Here is a 12,037-nt window from a genome sequence, read left to right on the forward strand (position 1 = left end):
TGGACCTTCCCTGTCTCCAAGTCCTCACAGTATCCCTGATTCTCACCCACGCATCCCAAATCTCTCCTTATTTCCCGATCTCTCCCTATTCCTGGCATTCATCCTTCTCTGACCTTTTATCTTAACCCAACCTCCACCCCAGCACCCCAACCTCATCTTTGACTCCAACCTCAACTCTTGATCCCAGTCTCAACCTTGATTGAATCTCTACCTGGGAACCTCAAGCTCATGCCATCTGATATCCCCATGGCACATATTCCAACACATTCTCAGTTTTGCTTAAACTGATTGGAGTTGAGTTTCTACCATTAGCAATTAAAGGAACCCTGATGTCTTCAGAACATTTTTACACAGATAAAACCAGAATGAAGCTAAACCACAACCTAAATTGTTTCTCATCAACCTGCCTGGAGAACCTCAAGGGGAACCAGCCTAGAAGCCTCCATCTTGACCCTAGAAGAACATCTTAGATGATGCTCTGGAAACAATGGTATTATGGTTTGGATGTGAGGTGTCCCACAAAAACTCACATGTGAGACAATGCAAGAAGCTTTAGAGGAGAAATGATTGGGATGAATCATTGGGAGAATGAAGCTAAACCACAAAGGCAAACTTGATGGATGAAATATACTGCCCGGGATGACAGGAGGGAGAAGAGGAGAGGACCAAAAAGATGTGCTCTGAGCAGATGGTGTGGAAATGAACTTGGGTCTTTTGGCCTTTTTAGCACTTATTCATTCATTTGATAAATATTTACTGAGAAGTTAATGGGCAACAAGCAGCATATCAGATACCAGGGATGTAGAGTGAACAAAACAGATGAGTTCCTGCTTCACAGAGGGAAAACGACAAACTGCTATTCCATTCACATAAGCATTTGGGGGAGGGGTGAGTTAATACAGTCTGAGGGACTCCAGGAGATGATGCTTAAGTGGAGGTGAAGCTGAGACTCTCTGGAGGAACATTTCCTTTTGCTCATGGACCAAGGGATCTTCCTCGGCCCAGGGAGTGAGAAAATGTGAGTGTCTGTGCCTCAAGAGATACTTTTGGGGGAGCGATACCCCTATTCTACTGCAGGAATAACCAGCAATGTCACTCACACCTTTCATTCTATGTCACATCCAAGACACTTCCACAGGGACAAATGCAAAACAGAAATTTTATTGGAAATGGCTAGTGGTCCAGCTGATTGAGAACTCTGTGTGTGTGTGTGAGGTTTTGCTGAGACCCCATGTCAGGTTGGAAGCACCGAGAGGGCAATGAGCCGCTAGTCTCGTTCCATCCATGGCTCAGCACACACCCAGCACGTACATTGTCCTGTCTACGATGTTGATCGTGGCATGAAGGGGAATCTCTTGCGATAGGTCTGGCTTCCCAACCACCCTCTCTCTGTTCACCCGCTATACCCAAGGGAAGAAATGCTTTCCAGCTCCATCACAAGGTCACCTGGTGGTTTGATGTTTCAGCAGTACCTACCTCAATGTCCCCAGGGGACACTGCCACATACAGGAGATAGAAAAGGATTGCATGACCAGGCGTGGTGGCACACACCTGTAATCCCAGTGGTTCGGGAGGCTGAGGCAGGAGGATCACAATCCAGCCTCAGCAATTTAGTGAGACCCTAAGCAAGACCCTGTCTTAAAATAAAAAATAAAAAGGGGTTAGGGATGTAGTTCAGTGGATGAGCACCCCTGAGTTCAATCCCTAGTACCAAAAAGAAAAAAAGAAAAAGAGTTGCATGAACTCAGAGCATGGGACACAGAGTTCTCAAACAGCCGGCTGGAACATAGAGCAGTCGGGGTGATGCTCCAGAGTCAACAAGACAGCCAGTCCACAGAAGCAAACAACTTCAGCCCATCGTTTGTTTGTTTGTTGATTTGTTTTGCTCTGTCAGATTTGGGCCATGCATGTAATTACCCAGTTAGTGGGTCAAAGAGGCTAGAGTTCAACACAAATGGTGGGGTTCCTTTCCACCTGAAGCCTGAAACTAGTCCTTAGAGGTATCTTGGCACTTCCTCAGAAGGTTGGTGTGGGCCCTGACCCTAACTTCCCCACGTTCTACAACCTCCCTCCAAACCCAGATAACATCAGTCTGGACCCAGGGTACCCCCACACGACCTTGGGATGAGGGTTATTCTTTCTTTATGAGGGTGATAGATCCTTTCATTGATGTTTTTCAGAGGTTTGAAGGAACAGTGATAGAGGAAGAGGTGTACGAGGTAACACGATGACTTGCCAGGAACTCTTTGCTGATTAGGCCACGGGTAGCCAGGATCTTGAGGAACCCATTGCGAAAATTTTGGCCAATGAAGGCATAAATGAGGGGGTTGAGGCAGCTGTGGAGGAAGCCCAAAATCTCGGTGGCATCCAGGGCCTGGTCAATATCATTGCGGCGCTCACAGGTCTCCTGGATTATATGGGTTCTCATGAGGGTGTCTGTGAGCAAGACCAGGTTGTAAGGCAGCCAGCAGAAGAGGAAGACCAGTACAACAGCAAAGATGACCCTCATGGCCCGGTGCTTCTGCCCCATGTGGGCCTTGAACAGGGTGCGCAGGGTGAAGCCGTAGAAGAACAGCATGGCCAGCAGTGGTATGACAAAGCCAAAGGTCTGGGGCAGGATCCGCAACACCAACCGCCATGTTGCAGTATTGTTACCCAAGTTTTCATAGCAGACGGGGCTGGAATTGGTAGAACTAACGGCCTGACGGAAGAGGAAGAAGGGCAGGGACAGAATCAAAGATAGTCCCCAGATGCCCAGACATATGAACTTGACCAAATGGCGCTTTTGGGTCAGTGTACGTGTGGCGTGGACAATGGCCAGGTAGCGGTCCAGGCTGATGCAGGCCAGGAGCAGAATACCACTGTAGAAGTTGACTTCCTTCAAGAGTGAGACCACCTTGCACAGGGGTGTGCCAAAAATCCAGCCCTTCTCCTTAGCAGCTGCCCAGATGGGCAAGGTCAGAGCAAAGAGCAGATCAGCCACGGCTAGATTTAGCAGGTAGACATCCGTGACCGAACGATTGACTCGACTGTATAAGATGACCAGTATCACCAGGGAGTTCCCCAGCAAGCTCAGCAGGAACACCACGGCATAGATGGCAACCACAACATACTTGTTAAATACCTCAGTGTTCGGGTTGCAGGGGCTGTACTCTTCACCCAGAGGGGGCAGACCAGTGAAATTGAACTCGTAATCAAAGAATGTCCACATGTCAGACATATTCCAGGTGCCTTCTTTGATTTCAGCCATGGTTTGATCTAGTTGAAAGATTAGAAGAAATGCGATTTAGTAACTCAGATTCAAATGATTCTTATGAAGGATATGAGAGCAGTTACCAGGGCAGTTTTTGCTTCTCTGATGGTTTGGAGAGCAGACATCACACCCTTCAGCTCCAACTTGACCACGCAGTGTTACCAACCTTCCGTATACTCTGAGGTCCAGCATGAGCACGGGATAAGACGGGATAAGCCGAATACAGGGAAGGCACCTTTGTGCTTGGTTGACCCAACAACTGTCTGAACTCTACCTGCACTTCCACCACTTGCCCCCTTAGCCTTCATCCTCTGCCATGTGTGTGCATTCATATGGGAGGCCAGTCCATCTTGGGAGGACAGAATTCAACAAAAGGGCAAGAGGCAAGTCCCTTCCATTTGCCCCTTTCTACCTTATTTCTCCTCCTATGAGCTCCCGGATTCTCGGTTACCCTTCTTAAAATCTACTAGAAGGAAGTGATAGCATCAGGTTGCATTCATTATGCTGTGTGGATGCTCCTCAACTTACAATGGGATGTGTCCATCACAAGCTGAAAACATTATAAGTCAAGATGCATTTAAGGGGCTGGGCTCGTGGCTCAGTGATAGAGTGCCCGCTTAGTACACGTGAGGTCCTGGGTTTGATCCTCAGCACCACGTAAAAATAAAATAAAGGTATTGTGTCCACCTACAACTAAAAAATGCACTCAATATACCTAACCTGTATCACACTTCGCCTTGCCTACCTTCAATGTGCTCAGAATGTTACATTAGATTATGCTCAGGGGAAAAAAATCCTCTAGCACAAAGCCTACTTTGTAATAAAATGTTGAAGGTCTCGTGTAATTTGGTGGATATCCTACTGAAAGTAAAAGGAAAAAAAATGGAATGGTTGTGTAGTGCTGTCACACCACTGTAAAGTGGAAAGATTATAAATCAAACCACTGTCAAGTCAGGGACTGTCTTTATTTTAAGCCTGTCTTCAAATGAGTATTAAATATCTTGGTCCTCTGTCTAAAGGAAGTTTAAGCATTTGAGAAGACAAAGTCTCCATCTCTTAAACTTTCACAGAATCATTCAACAGCTTTCAAGTAGTGTTTTTAATTATTTTTTTAGTTGTTCTAATTTGTTGTATATGACAGTAGAATGCATTTATACATTTGATAGACCATACATAAATGGAGTGTAATCTCTCATTGTTCTGATTATACGTATTGTAGGATCACATCGGTCATGCAGTCATATATGTACATGAGGTAACAATGTCTGTTTCACTCTATAATTGGTTACAACAAAACTTCCCAGAAGCCCCCTACGTGAACCAGATCAAAGCAGAGCTGCCAGGGTCAGGCGAGGAATGTCGGGTACTGCTCTCTCCACGAAGAAAGTCCCCAGCTCCAGGCTCTCCAGAGAACAGTCTGAAAACCTTTGGCAGTTACTCAGACTGGAAATGAGGCGACCTGGCACCAAATGACTCTCTCTTTTGGGACCTTGATTGGGATCTTTTACGCCTATCGATTTCCATTTTCACATCAGCAAATTGAAGGAGACAGAGAAGGTAACCTCTCCTTTGCCTCCACATCAAGTTGCTATGATAAGCTCATTACATTCTAGCATGTTCTCTCCCCGACAGCATTCACAGTCTCACAGAGGACAGTGTCTTAGTAGTCTTAGGGCAAACCAATGAATATCAAATTGAGGAACTATTGACCTCTGGCCCACAAAAGGGCAAAGAGTCAAAAGAAAGGACGAGACGGCTCCTCATCAACCATGACCAGGTATGAGGTCAGAACTGAATATAGGGTCAGAGGCAGGAGACTGAATGCCAGGTAACAGAAATCCCCAGATCCCAGGGGAAGAAATGTATATTCTCAAATACAGTCAAACCAAGCCTCCCTAGCCCAAAGAAAGTCCCGAACAAACAGGTAGAGTCTTACCTGAGGTCCCAGTCAGGTATATCCAATTCAGAAGCCTGCAACTCAGAGATCAGAGTGACTTAACAGTTGGAGGGAAATGGGTAAATAAAGGGAAATAGAGAAACCACATCAAGCCACACCTCCCTCCTGAGCCCCACCCATGTCTGCATTTGGGGAACAAGATTAAGTCACAGAATTCCAGCACATCAGAGACTTCAGAAGTTCATATGTCTGAGCAAGGGTACCAGGCATGAAGCTGGGGGCAAGGGTCTGTTCTCTGAATTCTCCACTCCGTGGATGACCACTTAATTGTCTTGCATTTCATGAATTTAATTCCATTTGTTTATTCCCAAATTCCCTAGTAGATCACCAATGTTTCGGACAAAAATAAAGGCAAGGGCTGGGGATATAGCTCAGTTGGTAGAGTGTTTGCCTCGCGTGCACAGGTCCTGGGCTCAATCCCCAGCACCACAAAAAAAATAAAATAAAATAAAGGCAAAAAGATTTGAATTTTTCTAGCAGAGACTCAAAAAGAGTTCACTCCCTAGGAGGGGTTTGGGGGCAAGCTGGTAGGAAGGAGGCAGGGGACTACACTCAATTTTTACTTACATAGTAGATTTCTTTGGTGTGGTGATGGAGCTTTGGAGAGGAACCTATCCCACTCTTGCACGACTGCTGCCAGTGATTGGTTGGTTCCCATGGCTCTGGGGCTGGGGTCACAGGCCATTCCTGGAGCCTGACTGGATAGCAAAGAGACCACTAGGGCGGGGCCGAGCGATAGGAGGTTTGGGCTCCATGCCATTGCTGCTCCCCTCTCAGAAATGAAGGTGGCTTCTCTGGGAACTTAGCTGAGCTGCCCCCAATGCCTGCTGGCTGTCCCCAGGCTTTATTCCTCTAGCACTTAAATCATTTCTCTACTCCAACAGGACCCCAACTGTACTGTCATCATGTGTGGGCAAGCCATGTTCCTCCCCTACTCGGTGAGCTGCTAGAACGCAAGGACCTGCTCCAATCCATCTTTACAGCCTCTTCCAGGGACTATAGCAGAGCTCAGCCACTGGCTGTGGAAGAATGATTGAGTTCGACTGATCTTATGGAGCATGGTCACCAGCATGCAGCGGAGCACCTGCCACTTTGGGTCACACAGTCAGTCGTACCTAAGGTATGTACGAGGTATGTGGTTCCTTCCCACACGGCTAGCTGGTCTGGCTGACTGATCCTGCCCAGCCTCCACTTTTGTCTAAAGATAGCACCAAGTCTACATAGTGCGAGTGTAAACCCTGCCCTTCCCATAAATTGCCAAATTCATCCTGCAGGTGGTGCCGCCGCTTCTGCCACTGGCAGGCATACTTTTCTGGTTTCTTTCACATTTATGAACAGTGACTGGAAGTGTAAGGAGACAATTGCCCTGGAGTTACTCATACCCTGCTTTTACTGAGGCTGCACGGCTGGGATATGATGCCTAGACCTGAAAGGACTTGAAGTTGGGGTAGTCCTGGAAGGGAAGGGTTGCTCCCCTATTAATCACCTAGGGAAGAGGCAACTCCAGAGGCGGAAAATAGTGACTTCAGGCTGAGGCTATGGCTCAGTTGGAGAACGCTTGCCTAGCATGCACATGTAGTGACTGAGGACATGGGAAGAAGGGGACCGTGGGGCCTAGGCTGCAAAAACATTGATCTACATGAACTCGAGAACAAGTGGCTGTATAACACACGCCCTTTATCCTTTCATCTGTTGAAGGGCACTAGGTTGGTTCCTTAGCCTGGCTATTGTGAAGTAGAATGAATCAAACATAATTTTCTTTTACTCATAAATGACTACATTGTAATGTACAAAGCTGCTCTCCCCACCCCTTCCATTGCAGCCATTTCCCGCCTCCCAACTACTGTCAGTCTGTGAACATCCTAGCTAGCTATTGGTTCATCAGTCAACTTGCAAGTATCCTTCTCTGTTATTGGTCCCCTGTTAGCCCAGCGGAAGTCAACTGCTTAAGGGTGGGTACCCCGCCATCTTTTCTCATGCTTTCTCTCCCCCTGACTCACTTTCTTTCTCCTCCTCACTTTCCACTCTCTCTAGTGCAAGCCCTTTCTCATTTTCTTTCTTCTCCTCTCATTTTCTCTCTTACCCTGCAGGGAGACACTTTATTTGCTTAATAAACTCCCTTATGTGATTTCCCATGTCTGGCGTGGTTTTCGTGGTATTCCTTACACACAGGACCAGTGTAATTCCACATTATGTATGACCACAAGAATGGAACCTTAATTTGGATGGGTTGTACTCCATGTATGCATAATATGTCAAAATACACTCTACTGTCATGTATATCTAAGAACAACATGATATGGATGTACATGATGTGGAGTTACACATCATGTACAAAAAGAAAATTTTTAGAAAAAGAAAACAAGTGGAGGCAATGGGGAAATTGAGGTTTTGCCACAAGGGGGCAGAAGTTGCCGGACAGCAAGAGATCCATTGAGAAAGATGAGGGTCAAGAGCATTTATAAATAAGAGCCAGTCTGAAGTTCTTCTGTGTGTATAGTTCCCTTCTGCTTTTTCTAAGCCCTTGGTCACAGCAGTTCACCATTCTTGTCTATTTCAGTGAATCCAGAGGACTTAGGGAAAGCTCTGGTCTACCCTGGAGCCCAGGAATAAAAGTGAAGCAGCCCTGAGGGATGAGTGTGGTGGTGACCATAGTGATTGCTTAGGTCTCCACCAGAAGACCTAAGCTGGAGGACAAGGGTAGGAAAGAGTCCTTCACTTCATGGTCAGAAAGAGCATCTCACGGGAGGAGGAAGAAACACACATAAAGATAAGCTTGGGACAAATTTTACCCACTTGAAAAGATTCCAGCAAGTCAGCCCACCCAACACATCTTCTGCCTTTCATTTCCCTCTCCTAACTGCTCCCTCTTACATGGAACTATTATGTTCCTAATGGGAAAGCATTTTTCCATTCTAAGAGAGCACTCTGTGCCACAAAAATGATTGTTGACAAGGGAAGACCAGGTGACAGTCAACTGGCAAAATGTGGGGGGGGTCTCCCTGAGATGACACTGTTCTTTACCACTCTGTTTGAAATACGATGACTTTCATGCAAGATGGTGCAAGCAGCAAAGCGTGGCTGTAAATACATCATTTTTGTCCCTTTCAGCTTTGATGCCCATAAAAACGTCTCTTCACAATCCTCCAAAAGAATCCACTTATCTCTGAAGATCTCAGTGGAGGAGAGGAAGGTGGAAAAGGGTTCCTTCCTTCCCTCTTCCTATGACATTCTCATCGCCACAGTGACAGCATCAGAGGGCATGTGACCTCAGATGACTCAATCAGAGCAGAGGTTAGCTTGTTTGTTCCATGCTTGTGGAAAAGCAAGTCTGTCACCTTGTTGCAGCTGGCAGACATCTTGCTACCATAAATGGCAAGCCAGCCCAAGGACCAAAACCAACACACACAGAGGAAGGCAGAGCTGAGAGAGTAATCCGGAAATGGAGCCAAGGTCCTGAACAAACCGTGACCCAGGACCATCTTCTCTGTACAAATCAGTTACATGAGTCAGTACATTCTCTCTATTATTAAGACCCATTCAAGTTGAGACTTCTGTAAACTGCAACTAAAACCACTCCCAAATGAGAGAGTTTTGGGAAACAGAGCGACGTGGGATGAGAGGAGGTGGGAGGGATGTCAGTGAGTCACAGAATCCAGACTGTGACAAAGGAGAGTAAGGAGAGTACAGGACCTGGCAGAGCGTGACCTTGGCCAGCTACAGACCTCCCAGCCCTGACTACCAAGCACCAAGGAACCGGGGGAAGAGAGTTGAAAAGGGACATGAGGACCTACCTGAGGGACCCTCCTGAATGGATTCAGAGATCCTCACAAAAGGATCCCAAAAGCCCTGCTTTGGAGCCAGACAGACCGTGATACTAATGCTGACTATACATTATTGGTTTGAGATCTTGGACGAGTTCGTTGACGTTATCAAACTATCCTTACCTGCAAAAATGGAGATGATAATACTTGATTCCCAGAGCTGTCATGATGACGAAACGGGATAAGAGCACAGGTCTCCGAACCAAACCACCAGGCACAAGGCCCAACTCTGTCCCTTGGGCATCTGAGATGCTTGCTCTGTGCCCCCTTTTCTTTTATCTTATATAAAATGGGACTAAAAGCCCCACGGGATCACTACAGTTATAATCTATTGTATATTTTTATGAATCACTAGAGGAGAGGAACTTGAGGGCTCCAAATGCAAAGAAAAGGAGATGAAAATGTCAATTACCCTAATTTGATCCATACATATTGTCTACATGTATTGAAGTATCACACAGTACTACACAAATAAGCACAAGGTTAATCATATAAATAATAACATGTTAATATATAAATAATGACATGCTAATCAAAATTTTGTAAAAGGTTTAGAAAGAAGGAAATGTTGATTACCCTGATTTGATCATTGCACACTGTATACATGTATCAAATTGTAACACTGTACCCCATAAATTTGTACCATTAAATTTAAAAATAAATATAACAAGTAGGAGTTTATTCATTGAATTGGGATGAGGGTCAATGTGTTAATACATTCAAAGTGCTTAGCAGACAATAAGCAGACTTCTAGCAGTCTTGAGTATTAAAAACATGGAAAAATGCAGATCTTTGCCCCTGGAATTCTATTTAATGTGAGAAGAGAAAGGAAAGAAAGAAGGGAAGAGAGGAAAGAAAAGAGGAGAGGAGGGAGAGAAGGAGGGAAGCAGAGAGGGCAGGAGGGAGAAAAAAGTTAATCACAGGGTTGTTCATAATAATAAAACTTGGTGAGAGGCTGCCGGATCATGGCAGCGCTCTGCAGAGGAACCCGTCATCGGAGCCTTCTCTGGACGGTGGTGGAACTAATCCACAGCCCAGAAACCCAGGTGTGGAGATGGATCCTGCGGGAGAAGGGGGTTCACCATGGTGGATGACCTGAAGGATTCCTGTGTAAGAAGTTACCGAGCATTGAAGGACTCCATGCGGTTGTGTCAGATGAAGATGGAGTTACCTGTCATTACGTGGCCGATGATAATGCTCCTGAACATGCTTTGAGACCTGGTTTCTTATCTACTTTTACCCTTGCTACTGACCAAGGGAGCAAACTTGGACTTTCAAAAAATAAAACCATTATATATTACTATAACACGCCGTACCAGGTGGGTCCGTTTAATCCTTTACCTTTGGTGGTGAGTTTCATAGCCAGCAGCAATGCCAGTACAGAACTAATGGTCAGCCTAGAAAAGGAACTTGCTCCATTATTTGAAGAATCGATTAAAGTTGTGGAAGTTTCTTAATGTGACAGTGGTTTCTAATGTGTATCTTATCTTCATTGTAACAACACCCGATCAATCCCGCAATCTGTAGAACACAATAATACTTTTTTATCTGTGTACTCGAAAAGGCCCCTCTTTCCCCCTCTTATGCTAAAGAAAGAACCTATAATGTATAGACAGATCAATTGTTATATTGACTTGCATACGGTCTTTTCTTGTTTAGTGAGATAGGGGAGACCACAGAAATGGTTCAGTCCATCACAGCTCCCATGGAGTTAGTCCAGTCACCAGGTGTAAATGAGATTCTATTCAGCAGATCAGAATCAAAATGGTGCATCGGCCCACTTGAGCCATTATGTGCTCCCTATTGTACAATACTCCCAGGCCTGCAAGAGTGCAGCAGGCCCTTTTTATTGAGAATAATAAATGATATATCTTTCTTTATTTTGTGTTTTGTTTCTTTGCATTGAGTGTGAGGAAGACAAAATGACTTAGTAAAAGAAACAAAATCAGTACAATCAAAAAAAAAAAAGAAAAAAATTTGGTGAGAACATCAATGTCCTCCAAGAGATATTTACACTGGATCTATGAAGTAGGACATTGCACTTCCATCAAAAATAATAATGCAATTATTATTGTAATGTCAAAATAACAATGTAATGCTATAATTAGTGCTATGAAAAACTATAACAATGGAAATGAAGATTGACAAACCATGGGGCTGGGGCTGGGGCTCAGTGGCAGAGCACTTGCCTAGCACGTGTGAGGCACTGGGTTTGATCCTTAGCAATGCATACAAAAATAAGCAAATAAAATAAAGACATGCTGTCCATCAACAACTACAAAAGAAATTTTTTTAAATATTAACAAGCCCAATGTATAGTCTAACATTTGGTAATAAATATATATATTTATATATATAAATATATATTAATATTTATATATGTATAAATATATATTTATTTTATATATATATAAAATAAATATATATATCTACATATATATAAATATATATATGTAGATGCCCTGGGTAAAAATTGGAAAGATAGTTCAACTAATAACAGTGGATGTCTTTGGAGAGTGGGATTGCAGACATTGGGTTTTTGTTTATGTCTTTTGATGTTCTCTAATTTGAAGAATGATCATCACTATTGCAATCTGAAAATATACATTTACCTATTTTATTAAAAAAGGAATAAAGGGCCCTCTTATGGCCACTTCCGGGGGCCACTCTCAGATGTGCCTGTGCACCCAGCACTCAGCCTCCACCCCTTGGGCTCCTACTCCTCACCCTTGAAGTCCCCTGCAGCCCCCTCCCCCACTGGCCTCCCCGCCCCATCCCCTGTGCTGACGTTTCAGACTGTTGCTTTTCTTTGTAGAGATTTTCTCTCCCACCGGACGTAAGCAGTCAAGACTGGCACCAACCCGACATGTAGCCGCAATCGACTAAGCATTCCTTCCCTGTCTCCTTAACCCCCACTTCAAGGCAGAAATATAGACTCCAGTTTGCCTCCTCAATGCCCCGCAAAGTGTGTGACCCAGGGAGTGGACGTGTGACCGATCCGGT

The 12,037-nt window shown here is 44.8% G+C and overlaps 2 protein-coding genes across 2 annotated transcripts; one reads left to right on the forward strand and one right to left on the reverse strand.

Moving 5' to 3' along the window:
- Positions 1 to 1,185: 1,185 nt before the first annotated feature.
- Cxcr1 (C-X-C motif chemokine receptor 1) lies at positions 1,186 to 5,229 on the reverse strand. Its single transcript, XM_047546458.1, has 2 exons — positions 5,190 to 5,229; positions 1,186 to 3,258 (listed from the first exon to the last, which is right to left on the reverse strand). The coding sequence occupies exon 2, from the start codon at positions 3,248 to 3,250 to the stop codon at positions 2,177 to 2,179; it is 1,074 nt and encodes a 357-aa protein (XP_047402414.1). The 5' UTR covers positions 3,251 to 3,258; positions 5,190 to 5,229; the 3' UTR covers positions 1,186 to 2,176.
- Positions 5,230 to 9,202: 3,973 nt separating this feature from the next.
- LOC124979533 (ragulator complex protein LAMTOR3-like) lies at positions 9,203 to 10,491 on the forward strand. Its single transcript, XM_047543892.1, has 2 exons — positions 9,203 to 9,227; positions 10,136 to 10,491. Exons 1-2 carry the CDS (start codon positions 9,203 to 9,205, stop codon positions 10,489 to 10,491), a joined length of 381 nt encoding a protein of 126 aa, XP_047399848.1.
- The last annotated feature ends 1,546 nt before the right edge of the window (positions 10,492 to 12,037 follow it).

This window comes from Sciurus carolinensis, chromosome 3 (assembly GCF_902686445.1).
Source record: "Sciurus carolinensis chromosome 3, mSciCar1.2, whole genome shotgun sequence".
Taxonomy (NCBI): domain Eukaryota; kingdom Metazoa; phylum Chordata; class Mammalia; order Rodentia; family Sciuridae; genus Sciurus; species Sciurus carolinensis.

Bases quoted from the DNA above. Each gene is read 5' to 3' on its own strand.
- Cxcr1 (XM_047546458.1), bottom strand. From the start codon at position 3,250: ATGGCTGAAATCAAAGAAGGCACCTGGAATATGTCTGACATGTGGACA.
- LOC124979533 (XM_047543892.1), top strand. From the start codon at position 9,203: ATGACGAAACGGGATAAGAGCACAG. The intron at 9,228-10,135 runs GTCTCCGAACCA...GATGACCTGAAG, and splicing joins GAAACGGGATAAGAGCACAG to GATTCCTGTGTAAGAAGTTA.